Raw genomic sequence first — 18450 nt, 5'->3', positions numbered from 1 at the left:
TGTTAGCCAAATGTGTAAACCACTACACTAGAAAAGCAAAAAGGTCTGCAGCATATGGAGTTAAGGATCACAGGAACACTAAGCCCAGGTGTTCCCAATCACTGATGACACAACTACACCACACCAAGCACCTGCAACACAAAACAAAAAGATACTAGCTCTTCTAAACACACTAGCGAAAAAGAAAAGACAACCTGCAGCATGCAGCAGCTGAATAGACGAGGTCGTCAGAACGTACAGCGCAACAGTTATGATAAGAACAACTACATTTTCACTTTGTTAGGCAAGATAAGTGTCAGGGTATCAGGTAAAAAAAAGATTTTTCTTATATCATCTATTGCAAGACATACAATAAGACTCTCTATGTGACAAAGCTTATTAAACAATCGTAGTTAGGACATTTCGATGTTTATAAAGACCTTACATTTGACTGATTATTACTTCCCAGCATTTGTGAGAGGCTACTGTGCCAATTTAGTGGATACCTGCTCTCAGATGTCCCACCACATCAGCTAGGCTTCCCTTCTTAACCTTGGTGATGAAGGCTCCTAATCTCCCTGACTCTGTTACTCTGCCTCCCACCACCTGAAGAGAAGCAGACAGCAACAGTTAGTGAGAAATATCTGACAAGTGGACAACACAGGATGGCTCAGTTAGAATTAATAGACAGAAAAATAATTTAAGAAACTGTTTGCATGTCTGTGTGACCTCTGACCTTTAACCCCAGTAAAGCGCCAGCTTCTTTCGGCATGGCAGCAGTTCTCTTGCTGAGGGTGATCCGTCCAATCAGATGGTCTCCCTCCTTGGATGGCTGCCAGGTTACAGGATGCTGCAGCAGGACACAGGAAATGGTAATAAAAATGAGCAAAGTGACACTCAGACACATTCACAAATATGCACACTCACTGGTATTTACTTCATATATACTTTGACAAAACACTTTGAAAACTATCAATAATTTTAACTGATTACAGAGGTAGCTTTAAAAGACATAAGATCTGGCTTTTCAATTCAAATTTTAAGTGCACAAAAGTCTTGTTTCCTAAAAGTTGTTTCTAAGAGAAAAGTGGATACTACTCATAGAGCTAGGGTCTGAATGGTAAGCTTAACCAAGATAATTACCTCCTAGCTTCAACTCAGTACTTACTGTAAAACTGTGAGACTGAAATCAGTTTTTTATTTTCATTTTTAAAAACTTTGATTACCAATTTTCATTCTGGATTCATGTACTACACTGATAAGTGTTTAATGGACAAGGCTTGAAGGCCACTCCAAAATCCAAAACAGGAAGCATACGTTTTGCCTTATTTTTGTAACAGGCTGAATTTCTGTCTATACTGTAGCTGTAAAAGATGCGAGCTCTGATAAACCAGGATTTCTTTTGGATTTTTATCTTACTGACTGGACTTCTACTGGCCACAGTACACAGACTGCATTTAGCTCTGCTCTAAGAAGCCTCGATACAGCAGGACTGACTCATTGCAGTGCAGCTATAAAGATAATGAGTGTAACTCTCCCACAGGTACAAGAGGAAATCATACTACACTTAATGTTTTAATAATTTTAGGTACCATAACAAGAGCTGTAAGCCCATATTGGACTATTTAAAACTTCATAAATTATTTATCACTCTCAGTTAGCTGCCACACAGCCCAGATCAGACAGCTGAGCTGAGTGTATTAATTCAAATAATTCAAAGTCAGTATCTGCCTTTGTAATTATAGCATCATTGTTTTGGCATGGATATGTACCATATATAACATGACCTCTCTAGACTCAGCCCACAATGATTGATTTTAAACCAGGGTTTTTAAGTCAATGGTCACCACCACGGTCTTTAACAACATAAACATACTATCCATGTACTTCACAACAGTAAAGTAACCATAGTCAATAACCATAAGACATCATGTGTTTTACATTAATAGATTCTTCAGAAAAATTGAAAAAACAAACTTTGTGGTAAGACAGGAGGATCAGACTGTAAAGAGACAAACACTCCATTTGGCACTATTTGGTACTCCAGTACATCCACATAAATGTTTACACACTTGGGACTTTAATTAAAATACAACAATAACACCTGAACAACTTCATGCTGATTCTCAAAACTAGCTTTAATGTATGAAAAAATATTAATCAGAAGGAAAAACACTGACTTACATGCCACACAGTGGGGTCATGTGGGTAGCATTCCCAGTCGCCTGCAAGAGAAGAGAGATCAGATCAGCTGGATAGATGTGGAAGTCGCAGAGGAAACAATGACCTCCCTTATATCTCCTTCTTCTTCTTCGCGCACGCACGCACACACACACACACACACACACACACACACACACACACACACACACACACACACACACACACACACACACCCTGTATACACAGCACATACCAGGAGTCCTCACACACACAGCTCAGCCAAATTTGGGGGCTCTTCAGGAGGTACTTGTTTACAATGGGGAGGCTTAAGTTTATTGAAAATTCAAGCCTGGGCTGGAATTAGAAATGTATCACCACGGCAGCAGGTGGCCTAAAAAGTTTTCCACTGAGGCAGCGATGACACCAACGGATGGTTAAGCCTTTTAAAACGCTTTAAATCCATCCAAGACACTTCAGAGATTAGGTGTTATTGATCTCCTCCAGGGGTAATGCCACAATGTAAGGCCAAATACAAGCACAAGCGTGTCAATAACAGATATTTTCTCACATTATTTAGGTATCGGGCATAGGTTGAGCCAATGAAACAAATATAGATATGTGGTAATAAATTATATGTGTTAATAAATATGTTTTGATAACCACTAAATTGATTCACTTATTAAGTGATAATAATACTAACGATCAGTTTTAAAGCTGCTATACATCATAAAAGTTAATATTGTTAAAGTCTAAATCACAAATTAATTTCCAGAAAGTTCTATTGTCTTTTAACATGGAGCATTTATTGACCGTTCTGACAAAATTATAAAAATTAAATATTATTTGCACATATTTTGCACTTTTTCTACACCCAAAATTTTTTGCAATTTATTGCTTAAAAATGTATCGTGCAATTTACTTTTTTTTCTGGGGAGTCCAACCGGTCGCAGCAGATGAACCACCCTTGCGTGCACCTGGTTCTGCTGGAGGTTTCTTCCTGTTAAAGGGGAGTTTTTCCTTCCCACTGTCGCCAAAGTGCTTGCTCAGAGGGGGTCATACAATTGTTGGTCTGTCCTCTGTTGTCTTTATATGATTGTAGGTCTATGCCTTAGAAAATGTTGCTATGATTTGGTGCTGTATAATAAAAACTGAAGTGAACTGATGTAGTCTTAAAAACTCTCAAACCCTGTATGTATCAATCATGATACACGAGACATTGAGGGTTAAATGCAAAGATATCGTTATGGAACTTGACAAAAGTGAGCTAAATAAATGCTAAAATTAAAGCTATTTAAATATTCATTCAAGTGCTTTTCAAAAGTATACAGTGCAAGAAACTGAGCACAAAAGTAAGAATAAAGTTATTAAAATGAGTAATTAATGATTAATGTTTTCTTTGTGTCTTTAAAATGTAAATTGCAGAATCACTTAAAACTGAAATGCAAAATGTTATTTCAAATTAATAAACACAGACTTTAAAGGTCATTTTTTGTAAATAAATTTATAAATCTTCCAAAACAAATCTAAGGCATCAACAGGTTTTAGAAAAATAACCGACATAGCTTTATGCCCCAAAAAATCGATATATTTTGTTGAAGAGATATCAGCTGAAATCAAACTAGGCTCAGCCATACTTTTATCTATACCACAAGTAGACGTAGCACGTCAGCGTCACCTTTGTTTACGCAGGCAAGTCATTTACATATTCAGATTTACAGTGGTAGCCTCCTAAGGCAAAACCTCTTTAAGAAAAGGACTAAAAATAAATATCAGGAAAGGCAGCTGGGTTTTTCTTATACTTTGTGGATAATAATTACAAAAGTAACTTTGAACCAAAAATCAGCGAGTGAGTAGGTTAAAAAGGAATTTTATAGCACTTTTTGTCACGGACCCAGTTCCAGGGATTCGGGGTCCATGAGCAGTGTGGACTACTATTGTAGTTATTATTATTATTATTATTATTATCATTATTGTGGTTGTTGTTATTATGGTTGTGTCTGCTGTCCTGTTTTTCCGTGTTGGTGTACTGTCAGGTGTTTAGGGGTGTGTGCTTGTGTATGTGAGGGTGCGGTCGTGGCAGGCACTTTTAGGCCTGGTGGGTGTGGCCCTGCCAGCTGACCGGTCCCACCCAGGAATCCACACACACCTGGCGCCGATCAAGCCTCGTCAGAGGAGCTTCAAAACAGTGTGGCTGAGAGCTCCTCGACGCTGGATCGTTGAGTGACTTCCCGTCAGTCTTAAGTGTATTGTGCAAGGTTAGTGCAAGTCTACTGTTAGGTTTTGTACTCACGGCTGCCTTTGGTATACGTGTTTCCTCAGGAGGAATTGTGGCGACCAGGAGGCAGCACACGGAGAGTACACAGGGAACGGAGACAGAGCACGGAGCACGGGATAAAGGAGAAGACACGGAACGGGAGTTGGGATCGCACGGGGGGATTTATTGTTGTTCGGATTGTCACCACTGTAAATAAACACTGTTGCACTGTAGAGTCCTGCATTTTGGGTCCTCCTTTCCCCACATCCCCACGGTCTGCCAGCGAGACCGTGACAGAACGATCCAGCCATTATGGGCCCAGCGGACTCAAGGACCGTCTCACAGGAGGAATTGCTCGCCCAGCTCTGGAAATACTGTCGGAGCATTATCCAGGCGGCAGATCCACATCAGAGACACTTACAGGTCGTATTTTTTGATTCCTTCTTATCATCAATCACCTCATCTGTGAGCTTTTTGGACATTAAGAGACTAATTTCGATTATAACCACGCTGAGGGAAAGTTCCTGTTTTGAGCTGTTTGGTTTGGGCTGTCCGGGCGAGGAGGATATGGCAACCTCCCTGGGAGCCCTTGCTGCCTATTTCTTTTTTCATAGGCTGATAGCCTCCCCGCCGTCGCTTGCAGCTCGTTTGTTGGACCCTCCATTGCGGGGGAAACGTTTCACACGCCCTCTGCACCTCACCACATCTCCACTCACCTCTGCGGCACCTGCTGAGTCAGCAGACCAAGGACCGGCAGCTCAAAATCACACAGCTGCTCTCCTGTCCGGCCGGCTGGTGGAACCTCAGCCTGATACGCTGGCCCCGGCATCGTTAAAGAAGCGACGCTTGCGCCGCCGGCGTGCCTCACCGCAGTCAGACTCTAAAACTTTCCAACAGCCGGCTGTGGTGAGTCATATGGACAATTCATCTTCATTCACCTCATCTGTTTATTCACGGGACTGTGTGAAAGCTAACCTCGTAGCACAGCCAGCTGCCCAGCCTGTAGCCGTAGCACAGCCAGCTGCCCAGCCTGTAGCCGTAGCACAGCCAGCTGCCCAGCCTGTAGCCGTAGCACAGCCAGCTGCCCAGCCTGTAGCCGTAGCACAGCCAGTCCAGTCAGCCTCTCGTCTTCATCCTCAGTTGGAGGCTGATATGCCTGCTGGAACTACCCTGCCATTATGTCACCCGCCTGTTGTTTCTACATCGCTGTCCAGTCTACCACGAGTAGCTGCCGCACCATTATCACCTCCGCCCTTTGCAGCTACTTCTCCACCAGCGTCCCATCAGACTGCAGCGACCGCAGAACTCTCGACTTCACCATCCACATCACCCGCTCGACCGTCATCTTCGCCACCTGCAGCTTCCGCATCGCCATCTTCACCTCCGGATCAACGACCATCTATACCCGCGTTGCAGCCGGAGGAGCGGCTCAGCGAGCGGGAGGAGCCCGCGTCGCCAGCTGTGGAGCTCAGCGAGCCGGAGGAGCTCAGCATGCCCGAGCGGGAGCTCAGCGAGCGGGAGGAGCCTGCGTCGCCAGCTGTGGAGCTCAGCGAGCCGGAGGAGCTCAGCGAGCCGGAGGAGCTCAGCGAGCCGGAGGAGCTCAGCATGCCCGAGCCGGAGGAGCTCAGCATGCCCGAGCAGGAGCAGCTCAGCGAGCAGGAGCAGCTCAGCGAGCAGGAGCAGCTCAGCGAGCAGGAGCAGCTCAGCGAGCCGGAGGAGCTCAGCATGCCCGAGCAGGAGCTCAGCGAGCGGGAGGAGCCCGCGTCGCCAGCTGTGGAGCTCAGCGAGCAGGAGCAGCTCAGCGAGCAGGAGCAGCTCAGCGAGCCGGAGGAGCTCAGCATGCCCGAGCAGGAGCTCAGCGAGCGGGAGGAGCCCGCGTCGCCAGCTGTGGAGCTCAGCATGCCCGAGCCGGAGGAGCTCAGCGAGCCGGAGGAGCTCAGCGAGCCGGCTCAGCGAGCCGGAGGAGCTCAGCGAGCCGGAGGAGCTCAGCGAACCACCAGCAGAGGAGCTCGGCGAGCGGAAGGAACAACCGGCGCTGCCAGCCGAGGAGGGGCTCTCGCTGCCAGCCGAGGAGGGACCCGCTCAGCCGGAGGTCAGCGAACCGGAGGGACCTCCACGTCTAGCGCGGCCTCCACGCCATCCACGTCTAGTGCGTCCACGTCAGCGACCGGCGCGTCATAGACCATGTGCCACGCCTCGCTGTTGCTCACCGGAGCAGCGACGTTGCCATCGGACCCGTGGCAGGCCACCAGAACCGTTCCGCCGCCACCGGACCCGTGGCAGGCCGCCGGAGGAGCAGCGCCGCCGCCACCGGACCCGTGGCAGGCCACCAGAACCGTTCCGCCGCCACCGGACCCGTGGCAGGCCACCAGAACCGTTCCGCCGCCACCGGACCCGTGGCAGGCCGCCGGAGGAGCAGCGCCGCCACCACCGGATCCGTGGCAGGCCGCCTGAAGCGTTCCGCTTCCATCATGGGGTTGGAGGTAGGCCGCCCGAACTGTTTTCCCACCACTGCCTGACCCGTAGCGGGTTTTGCCTGCTTGCGGTCCACTGGGTCGGCCGCAAGAACTGTTGTTCCCACCATGGCAGTGGTTGGACATTTGAACTGGGGTTTTGGGGCCCTCCGTCCGGGACCCCCCCGCCGCCCGCCCGGGGTTGGTTGTACTGTGGTTTTTGTTTTGTTTTTGTTTTTGGGTCGTGGGGTGCCGACCCTTAATAATAATAATAATAATAATAATAATAATGGATACTTTATTGATCCCCATGGGGAAATTACTTGTTTTTCTCTGCATTTGACCCATTCACTCAGTGAAGCAGTGGGCAGCCCACTAAGCAGGCGCCCGGGGAGCAGTGTGTAGGGACGGTACCTTGCTCAGGGGTACCTCAGGGTAGCCGTTAAGTGGATTCGAACCGCCGACCTTCCGATCATGGGGCGACCACTTTACCTACTGAGCTATCCCTGCCCTGAGCTATCCCTGCCCATAGGGGGGGATAGGGGATTAGAGGGGGGGTACTGTCACGGACCCAGTTCCAGGGATTCGGGGTCCGTGAGCAGTGTGGACTACTATTGTAGTTATTATTATTATTATTATTATTATTATTATCATTATTGTGGTTGTTGTTATTATGGTTGTGTCTGCTGTCCTGTTTTTCCGTGTTGGTGTACTGTCAGGTGTTTAGGGGTGTGTGCTTGTGTATGTGAGGGTGCGGTCGTGGCAGGCACTTTTAGGCCTGGTGGGTGTGGCCCTGCCAGCTGACCGGTCCCACCCAGGAATCCACACACACCTGGCGCCGATCAAGCCTCGTCAGAGGAGCTTCAAAACAGTGTGGCTGAGAGCTCCTCGACGCTGGATCGTTGAGTGACTTCCCGTCAGTCTTAAGTGTATTGTGCAAGGTTAGTGCAAGTCTACTGTTAGGTTTTGTACTCACGGCTGCCTTTGGTATACGTGTTTCCTCAGGAGGAATTGTGGCGACCAGGAGGCAGCACACGGAGAGTACACAGGGAACGGAGACAGAGCACGGAGCACGGGATAAAGGAGAAGACACGGAACGGGAGTTGGGATCGCACGGGGGGATTTATTGTTGTTCGGATTGTCACCACTGTAAATAAACACTGTTGCACTGTAGAGTCCTGCATTTTGGGTCCTCCTTTCCCCACATCCCCACGGTCTGCCAGCGAGACCGTGACACTTTTCACAGATAAAAAGCCATAAAGTGCTTCACAATAAAACACAAGAAATAAAAGCATAACAATTTAAAGCCACAGAATAAAACATAGTCTGTATAAACATGGGCTCAGCTGCTTTGTGATGGAGTTAATGGAGGCTATACAACATAAAGACAGTGGAAGAGAATTCCACAACCTCGGTGCCACTGCCTGAAATGCCCAATCTCCTTTTCTATTAATTAATTATTAATTTATTCCTAAGACTGTGTTTAGCTCTAGCTCGTGACGTAGACCAAAATCCAAAGCCTGTACACACGGGCTGCAGGGCAGTGCTGCACTGTGCGCAGGACCTGGACGACACTGTTATGACACAGAGTAAAACAGAGCCGAGCATTCCTAGGAGCCGGGGAAGCTATGAGGTTAATGGCTTGGGACAACTTATAGTGATATTATGTAATCTTAAAGCAAATGCTCAACCCAGTTCTTAGTTTCATAATTTGAGCGTGAACATAGTTTCATGCAGTGGGTGAGCCACATGGCTGCGAGTGTGTATTGTTTTTGTGTTTCGGCACTTTTAATGGCAACAAAGAAAGAGAAAACTCCACTACGGGCTCAGGACACGGTTTTGAACACAACTTGGAATGGGACTTTAACAACAAATAATATTTTTCACGTTTCCTAAAAGAGACAGTGTGAAATAAGCCCTTTAAAAATAAACCTTTACGATCCTAATAATAGAATATTTACAGAAACCCATCAATGTTTCATGGCCTACAAGGAGCCTTTGTGGAGGGTGAATCCACACATAAGGTTTGTCCATGAAATTAACAGGCAAATAGTTACCGTGTGTTAATTTTATGACATTTCTGGTGATTTTACTTTGACTGTGGCTAAAAATTCTTTGCTTATGCAGGAAAAGCCTTGGCCACATGGCCTAAATAAAATGTATTCTCTATAAAGAAGAACCTGCAGTTTGACCAAAACCACGGGAACCGAATTTATCCGGTCACAGCTCAACAAGACTTTGGCATTTTGTTTTTACAGTGTTCTTAAAACCAAACAAAGAGGAGCAAAAGCATTTGGAAGCTGCAAGTGTTACCATGCACAGCTAGCTAGCTTACTATCTCTAATAGAGCATTAATTGGTCCAGGATCAGTATTACAACTCAGCAATTACATTTTCTGAGCATTCAGCTAGCAGGAGTCAGCCAATTCTTTTTAACTATCACTAGCAAACCAACATGAGTAGCCTAAATTTGCCTAAAACAACAAACCTAACTTAATAACATATTTATTATGTTGCATAAATTAATAAAGAAAACACTTGCAATGCTTACCATTTATTCCAGAAGAAAGTTTTACATAACCACAGGCTTTTTTTATTGCGATGCTATAACATCACAACAACGTGATTGGTCAGTTGTAATGCTGATCATGGACAAACATTATTACGAAAATACAAGAACAACACCAACACAGGGATACAGATACACCCTCTAATAGTAAGTTATAATTACTTTTTTACATTTGTAAGGATTAGAGATTGCCTTGCTTTTGAAGAGAGACCCAGATGGCCACTTGAGGACTCGAAACAATAAGTTCAGTTGGAGCAGCCTCTCTCTGTCTCTCGCTAGCAAAGTTGACCCAGACAATAAAGTAAAGCTAGTTTTCGGCTACGAGCCCGACACAGAATCCAATGTATCACTCAGAAGTCCCTTTACTACTGTTCAGAGCTGTGGACCTGTTTTATATACACGCGGAATAGTTTTCTATACGAGATCGCTGCAAAAAGTGCAGCCTTACCTAATGTCCACCCTACTGTTACTCATTTTATATTAAGATTTTAACATCTAGTTGGTATTGGTATGGCGAGTAACCTTAATAGTAATAAATCACACAGAAATAGTACATTCATGTAGTTGTAAAAAGCATGATAATATATTAAGTAATCCAAAGTACTCAGAATACGTTACTCTAACGTATTCTGAATACATAACATGGAAATACCCTACACTGTATGAGTACCATCTATTGTTTATGACTGTTTATGTCAAGTACCAACTACTTGACAGTACTTACCCTATCACTCAAAAGTCAGTAAAAATCAAACAAGTACCAATGTTGTGCATTTATCAGTACCTGTTAAAGGTTATTAAACACAGAAAGATAAAAGAAATTCTCTTACATTTACCAATATGTAGTAATTTAAACTAATCCGTGATCATGTGGTTAAAAATTCTTTTTTTAACTTCTGGCTGCGTCGGAACTGAAGCTAATTTTAGCTCTACACTTCAGTAACTCCATTTAACTTTAACGACAAAGAGACAAAACTCCTTTTTAATTTTGTAGCCCTAAAAGGCTACTGTTTAAACAGATTACATTTTCAAAAACACAAATACATATCTATGCTAAACAAGTTATGCTAGAACATGATTTTACTTGTTTATCTTAGCCTACATCTTACACAGGGCTAGCTAGCTCTACAGCAAAGGGGCTGTTAGTTTATTTCTGTCTGGTGCCTGGTACAAGGACACTACATGCAGACATTGAGTACATAAAGGACCTTTTCACAAGGTTCACGTTTATAACAAGACTAGTGGAACACCAGCACACAGAGTAACTATTAGTTAGCTTTTAACTGTAGCTGATAAAACCTGCCAGCATCAGTTATTTTATCTGGCAAACTCGACTATAATCAATAAGTCTGCCTTTATTTACATCTCTATAAAATCCAAGTAAAACCAATTAATCTAAAATGCAATAGATTAAATACTGCCTGACAGAATTCTCAAGTGTTTGTATCATGTTTCCCTTTCTTCCATTGAGAGTGTGAGTTGGTAGCGCATGTTTGTATGTAGGACAATACTTGCACAGATCTACTGTGCCCCGAATTTACAATGATTTACATGCCTGGATGCTCCTTAGCTGCCAGCAACCACATCTTGGCGCTGACCTGGTCTCAGTCTCGAGCTAAAAAAGGAAGCAGCGAATTGCTGCCACACCAATGTGTTTAAAACCTGGCCTGACAGCACACTCTCATCCTAAACCTCCACATGATGAATGTCACAGCGGCTGGTGTGGGTCCAGGCTGGCGCTCTACCCTTTGCTCCACAGAATGCTCCACACTTTTGTTGGTTTCCAGTGAAAATAAAATTTAATGTAGCATGAGAATACAATCAGTGTGATTGTTGGGTTCTGTTAATTATTATTAGATGAGATGAGGAAAAGAGAGGTGAACTCTAAGAGTCACGAGTGATCTTTAAAGGCCCAAAAACCTTTTTAGAAAATCCATGCATCCTTACGTTATCACTTAGCTGAATGACATTACTTAAGCTTGCTGTTACAGTACATGTCTCAAAGGGTCAAACTGCTATCTAACTGCTATTTATGACTAGCTACTAACTACCTAAGGACCCAACTCTCATCACCAGCTACGATCCTCTGGACTAAAATTCAGGTAAGTTTGTGAGAGGAGTTTGCTCTCTACGCAAATTTCTTGATGCGTTTTGAAATGACAGAGCCCACAGGACAAGTGGCAAGAATGGGACTCCCAGGAAGTGATAGAAAAACAGCAGCTCTGAAATATGAGACTGGTCATATTTAACTCAAGCAATGCTTTTGTAGCACTGGTTACAAGCTGCTAAACAGTGAAAAATATGACTTCCTTCCAGCTGTGTATATTTATTTATGGCTTGTATTATTTTTAACACAGTCGGATACATAGCAGCCAGTCCAAATGCCTTGGAATGGTTAGTAGTGAAGTGACATAACCCAGCTTGGACATGACAAGGTTAGAGTGTAAACAGTTGTGTGTGCTCAGGCTTGGGGACATAGTTGGCTATGCAAAGCCACAGAAGGTCAAGCCTGGGATTAACTGGGGTCAAACTGCCCCCATCACAAACACACTACACGCACACGCGTACATGTGTGCTCAGTGTGGGATTGTCCTCCCTCAGGGCCAAGCTGAAAACAATACAATATGACACACAGGAAAACGTTCAGATACACACACTTGTTAACGTGCATGGCAGTTTATTGGGTAGCTGCTCATTTTGACAACCCGGACTGCCGGCTACAGCCTGCTGCATGCACGGCACACAAAACATTAGAGAATGTCGCAGGACGTGCCACGTTTCTGCAGGCGCAGCCAGACCACGCCTCTCAAATGTTGCCTTTGCAAAGCTTGTTCTCAAGCCGTTTGCTGTGTAACACATGAGGTTTTAGCGCTTCACTAAGCATTATAAAAAAAACCTGATAAACGAGCAGTGCTTCTCCAAATCAGGAGGTTACATCAGAGTCGCCTCACCTGTGATCAGCGAGCACACGGTGTTAAAGAAGCGAAACGTTTGTAGCCTCGCAGACTGACACAGTGCAAGTGAGGATCACAGATGGAAACCGAACAACTGTCTGCACTTCTTAAATTCATTTCCCATAATATAGTGGTCAGATGGGAGCGTTCAAACATACACCCTGCAAGTGCAGCACCAATACAATGAAATGCATGATGTGAAATAAATTCTGTTGGTAAGGTGGGGATTTTTATGTGCCTAATGCTAAAGACCCACACAGTCTAGTGGGTGCCCTGGAGACTGGAATATAATAAAAAATAATATAACATTAACACAATGTCCTCCAGGGATCCCACTCTGGGTTGTCCATAGGGATCTAGTTTTTTTTTGTTTGTTTTTTTAAGTAATTGCTTCACATGTTACTTAGTATAGCTACAGTCCAGCAGTAAACTCTTTACAAGAGAGAAAGCACTAAATGAAGGTTTATGTTCATTCCAAATATTCTAACCGATGGTAATCCAAAATCAGTGGATGAATGTGAGCTAAGAAAGTAAAAGAATATAGGAATAAGAATAAGTTGTAATCTTTATGTGGTAGTCTTTAGAGGTCTTTATGGACTTTCCAGCTGATTTTAAATATGCAAAACATAATAATAACAGCAGGCTAAAAAAATACATGCGCTAGCTCAAAGCTTTTGTATTAAAGGAAAAAATCACCGGTCCTTAAGTTGGCAGTCCGTCAGGCTTATAATACACACTTTTATTGTGAAAGGCAATTTTTAAAAAGCTGGATTTTTTAAAATAATTGAAAATGAATGATCATCTTATTTTATTTATTTGATCTTAACTTACATCTTACTTACTAAAATGTTTTATTATTTTGCATGACTATAAATTTCCATCCTTTATATTATATTGTCTTCCTGGTTGATGATAGTTCACAGCAAAAAAACACATTAAAACAGAGATTTTGGTTTTAAAATCTAAATCAAAAATGTTGTCGCTTGAAGAACAAGGCTAATGTACCGCTCTGACTTAAGATGCCATAAACAAAGGGTAGGGTGGATCATTTCCTCATCTTCTGTCAAAATAAATATCTCGTGAATTGAATGGACGGATAAACAAACAAATGACCAGACAGATATCAATATATGCCACAGTTTCTTCATGAACAGAAGGTAATGATGGATATTCTCTCACCTCTCTCGCTGACACTTTCAATCTCGGCATCCTCACAGCTGCTGTACTCAGGCGTGGTCCCGCCCTCCTCCTCTGAACTACTGACGCTCGTTTGTCTCTTCCCTCCGGCCCCCTGCCCTCGTTTTGACTTGTAGGGCCGCGGCGGTGGCGGACGCAGAGATTCCGATTGATCAGAGCTTAGCGAATCGTTGCGCAGCATGCTCTCAGCTTTGTCCCGTTTGGTCCGTTTCACTGAGGGTCCCTGGCCCGGGGCTGAGCCAGGACCTGAATCAGGAGGTTCTCTGAGTTCAGGGGGAGGGGCTTGCTGTGAAAGAGCATGTTCATGCAGCCCACCTACCCCACCCGCTGTCCTCTGTCCAGGTCGGGCACCGTCCCCGACCTCACCTCCCCCTACGCCTGTGCCTCGACCCTGCCCGGGCACAGGATGGCCCCTGCCTCCAGGAGGGACGGGCCCTGCTTGTCGAGGGGGCGCACCGGTGTGGTCCATGTGATGGTAATCCCCCTCTTCTGTCCGTCTTACTCCAACACCTCCCACAGGATCGTGCTCCAGAGAACGTCCCTTTGTCAGGCGCCGACTTTCCCTGCGTTCCCTAGACTCCCCCCTGAGGTCCCGGTCCATGGAGACTTGGGTCTTCAGCCTGGGCTGGCCTTGCCGCCGCTCTCCCCGACCAGTTCCTCCACCCCGTCCATTCCTCCTGAGGAGGGAAAGTATACAGATGAGGGGTGATGTCAGACAAGATACTGGTTTGGTTAGAGAACTTTTCAGCAGGAAGCTTACAACGGCAACGTGTGAGTGACAATGTTACACAGGTTAATGCAAACTGAATCATCTCATTGTTTTAGCCTTCACTGCCAATAATAATTAACCTGTAAATCAGTATCTGTCACTCGGGGTGTCACAGGGCATTACATCATCACTTAACAAGTCGGCGATAGGGTGTTTTGTCACACAATCTGAAATTCCAAAGTTTTCTGTTCCCATTGAGTTAACAATAAATCATCACATGTGCGCGTAAGAAGGCTCTTCAATGAGTAGCTATATGATTCATTTGGCGGAAAGTGAGTCACAAACCGAGCATCACAGACAGCTGTGACAGCACGTGGAGGGTGGAAGACTTTGGTTAATGTATGTGGCTGCTTTTAGCTTCTGCTTATACAATGTATCCACTTAAGCCATGTGTGACAAATGCCACTGGTGTGATTTGCATCTGTTACCATTTCATTGTTAACATTAGTGTCCACTAACAGAATGTCACAAGTGAAAACTCGTTCTACTATTAAGTAGCCTCATTCTTCCATTACAATGAATGGCATAGGAAACAATGCTAAGAGGCATAATCCATCATTGTATAATGGAAGCAAATGAGGAATGTGGGAGATGGTGCTCAATAACACAAGCATTAGGACTGCTTTCTTTCTGCTGGCTGAGACAACACAAGATAAAATGGGCACTTTTTAACAATTTTACACATTTCACTTGCTCTTGAGGAGGTTTATGAAGTTCAATTATCTGGTGAATCCAGGAATTGATGGCTACCAGTACATTGTGGTTCTTTTGAAAAACGTGGCTCTTGAAGAGGAGCATCTCAAGAAAAGCAGTATTAATCAGTGAACCCCACAAATCCCAAATTATGGAACTAGCAGAGGTCAGAACTAATAGAGTAAAAAATCAAGATATCTTTGGCTCTGTCTTTTAAAAAATGTATTGTATGTATGTATTGCTAGTTCTCCAGCTATACATAAAGGGAGTGCTGAAATGCCATTAGTGCAATAAACACAAAGCAAACATTTGGACATTGAATAACCATTGGCTGGCTGTCCTTTCCACACATCTGATGTGGGATTTATGGTTGTGTGATGATGTCTGTTTGCAGACATGCGCTTATGTGCAGTGCTCTTGGAAGCCAGGGGTGTGATGGTGATGACAATATAAATAGGTCAGAGACTGACTGGTGGAGAACGGAAAAGGATCAACAGCAGAGTTCACCATGAAGAAGAAGAAAACAAATGAGAAAGTTATAAGAAATATAGAGAATGACTGTCATGGACACTTTAGATAATAAATAACATTTGGCTTCACCTCATCTATGCATTCTCCTCCGCTTATCCTTATCAGGGTTGTGGGGTGGCTGGAGCCTATCCTAGCTGGCTTCACCTCATTACAAAGATTCTTTGCATAATATGACTCCCGTCTTCTCCACTCCACTCTGCCCCCTAGTGACAACTCTAAGATCTAGTTGAGGATCTGCAAAGCTCCATGAAGGAGTAATACATTATGTAACATTAACATGTCTCTGCTAAATTTCATGTAGCTAAATGAACATGTTATTTTTAAATTGATTTTTTTTCAGTACAGGTATCTGATCACATGTCTTCTTAACCAAAAAGGCTGTAAATCAATTGGGTTTTATATTTTTAAAGAAAACAAAAGCACATGTTTTTGCTGTTTATTGCAATAATATGAGAAATATTCCTGGTGTTACAGGAGGATTTGAGTGGACCCACTGCTGTTCATGTAAACAATGTCAACATCTGTCTTTTTACAGTGTAGTTTTTATTGTTCTGTCAGCACCAGCTCTGGCTTGGGAGATGATGTCCCAGAAAATATTGTCAGTAAACATTGGGAAAGGATAAACACCAACAGTATATTTTTACTTGCTTTACGTGTTTGTTTGTTTTTCTTTTTTTATTATTCCTCAAAACAACCTAATGCAGCGATGTTAGTGGTCATTGTCTTTGGAAGTGATATGATCTGAAAGAGAGTACCATCACTCCAGAGTAACTCCAGCGCGTGCAGCACCTTCTCATTTTTCAAATTAAGGTGGATCCCTCCATTACTGAGTCACAGTATCAGAGGGTGACAAATTAAGGGTGAATCATATGCTGTTGCCTTCACAGTACTCAGGCCTTAGATGGATTGATCACATTCTGTGTGGGAGTTTTTTGAGTATTGAGCTCTTGTCACCTCATTATGTAAATGTAGCAGCAATTTTACACATTGATCTTCATCTCTGTATCTGCATGCTACCATAAAATCCACAGGGTACCTGCACAGATATTAAATGGACATGTTGCTGCAAACAGAGGAAATGTATAAAATTGAGACCAGAGGTGCACATAGACTCATCATGGGCATGGACACTTAATGGGAATATTGGACTTTTAATTATGTTTAATTAATTGTTCTTTTTCAGGGGTAGAAAAAAATCGTACAGCATACATCCTTAATTACTTTATAAAACAAGAACTGGGTGCACATTATTATTATTATTATTATTATTATTATTATTATTATTATTATTTTCACTAATCCACAAAAGATCTAAATTATACACACAGTCTCAATTACATGATTCATGCATAAAAAATTATTGATTACAACTGGTAGTTTCTCTTTCCAGCATGACGAGTATTTGTTTTGGTATTTGGAGTATTTGGACTGACCAATACACAAATGGAAAGTGTGCTGCCACATGAACAAGTCAAATGCCTGAAAGGTTTTATGGTCAGACAAATTCAAGCAACTAACCACAATGACAAGAGGTATGTTTGGAGGAGTAAAAGCGAGCCTTTCAGAGCTAAAAAAAACTGTACCAGCAGCCAAGCATGGTGATGGTAGTATTGTGCTCTGGGCTAGCAATAGTAGTCCACTGTAAAAGTGAATAATGAAGAAGAAGAACTACCTCCAAATTCTTCAACTTCCCCACAGATCAACAGCTGGATGGTTGAAACACAATTGGGTGTTCAAACAGGACAATGATCCCAAACACACATCACAAGTGGTTTTGTAATGGTTAAACAGGGTCATATTAAGCGTGTGGAATTCCCACCACCCCAATCTGAATGTGGACTACATTTCAAAGCTGGGTTCATCCCAGGAAACCAACCAATTTGAGTAAAAAATATCAATTCTGCCAAGATGAGTGGTCAAATATGCAGAATTAAGTCAGAAGCTTATTGATGGCTAGCAAAAGTATGTGGTTGAGGGACAACATGCATATAATTAAACCTGTAAGTCTACTTTGACCCCATGTTCATTTGAGAAAATCCAAAATAAATGCAAAGTTGTGCAGCCAATTCTTATTTTTTAAAGAGATTAAATCAATCATTTGGAAAAACAACTTGTGACCACAACAGCATTAAAAAAAAAACTTTGTCAGCAAATTACTCTCCTTTATATTTTAACATTGAACATTTCACACTTTTTCAGTGATGTTCATCGCACCCATGAGGTAAAAGAATAAAATATGTCTTTTGTTTGCCCATGTCTGCATATGCATTTTTCCACAGAAACACGGGTTCTACTTTATAGCTCCGCCTTACGTGTCTCGTGGTGGTTCACTGAGCGACCGAGCATCAGTGCCAGGCGCGGTCCCAGGTGCGCTCGGTCGGTTGGGGTCGTAGATTGCAGTGGTGGACCCCGGTGGTGCTTGGGAGCGAGATCTGAGCTTCTTATCCCCGGGAGCTTGGCACACTGATGGCTCGCTGACGGCTGAACCGAGGCCAGCGGGCTTCCCGGGGGGCCCGGTGAACCACTCCCCTGGCTTGGTCAGAATCTCCTGCTGCTTTCGGCAGTTATTGCACACCCAGATCACCTAAGATAGAAGGAGCACGGGTGGGGATTACAATAACAGCCATACGACACATGCATCTTTATCAGCTAATCTGCCAACAAGCTGTCATCACAGAGGTTCTGCACAAACAGATCAGATAATATATGACATATACTTGCATAACACGACAGTGAAGTAGTGATGAGGAGCTGAACGCTTTTCACATTAGTATCACAATAAGGTGTCGAAGAGAAAGGAAATATTCTTTACTGCAGTTAGTAGAAATCATCTCAGCCAAGTATTTTGCCAAGCACTAATCTGAGGCACGGCTGTGACTGTCAAACAGG

General features: G+C 43.7%; 2 protein-coding genes and 1 long non-coding RNA gene across 6 annotated transcripts in view; 2 read left to right on the top strand and 1 right to left on the bottom strand.

Moving 5' to 3' along the window:
• The window catches only part of rims1a (regulating synaptic membrane exocytosis 1a), a 120673-nt gene that overhangs the window by 36510 nt on the left and 65713 nt on the right, over window positions 1-18450 (bottom strand). For all 3 annotated transcript variants that reach the window (XM_076891927.1, XM_076891930.1, XM_076891929.1), the window contains exons 5-9: window positions 17874-18145; window positions 13551-14245; window positions 2164-2204; window positions 716-829; window positions 486-585 (exon numbers count right to left, since the gene is read on the bottom strand). In XM_076891927.1, coding sequence (XP_076748042.1) covers window positions 486-585; window positions 716-829; window positions 2164-2204; window positions 13551-14245; window positions 17874-18145 — 1222 coding nt within the window. The remainder of the gene's footprint in view (window positions 1-485; window positions 586-715; window positions 830-2163; window positions 2205-13550; window positions 14246-17873; window positions 18146-18450) is intronic.
• On the top strand, window positions 4104-6577 carry LOC112435731 (uncharacterized). The gene is made up of 3 exons (XM_076891965.1): window positions 4104-4372; window positions 4462-6083; window positions 6561-6577. Exons 2-3 carry the CDS (start codon window positions 4709-4711, stop codon window positions 6575-6577), a joined length of 1392 nt encoding a protein of 463 aa, XP_076748080.1. The 5' UTR covers window positions 4104-4372; window positions 4462-4708.
• Window positions 6824-8022, top strand: LOC143421713 (uncharacterized). 2 transcript variants are annotated; one of them, XR_013101275.1, is made up of 3 exons: window positions 6824-6879; window positions 7569-7765; window positions 7855-8022. It is a non-coding gene; the product is annotated as an uncharacterized LOC143421713 (long non-coding RNA). The 2 variants fall into 2 exon arrangements; XR_013101274.1 differs by lacking the exon at window positions 6824-6879 and having other exon boundaries at window positions 7331-7765.

This window comes from Maylandia zebra, linkage group LG13, assembly GCF_041146795.1.
Source record: "Maylandia zebra isolate NMK-2024a linkage group LG13, Mzebra_GT3a, whole genome shotgun sequence".
NCBI lineage: Eukaryota > Metazoa > Chordata > Actinopteri > Cichliformes > Cichlidae > Maylandia > Maylandia zebra.
The sequence above is the reverse complement of the archived record's forward strand: the minus strand, read 5'-3'. Positions and strand labels throughout refer to the sequence as shown.

Coding starts and splice junctions, on each gene's coding strand:
- LOC112435731 (XM_076891965.1), top strand. CDS start 4,709: ATGGGCCCAGCGGACTCAAGGACCGTCTCACAGGAGGAATTGCTCGCC.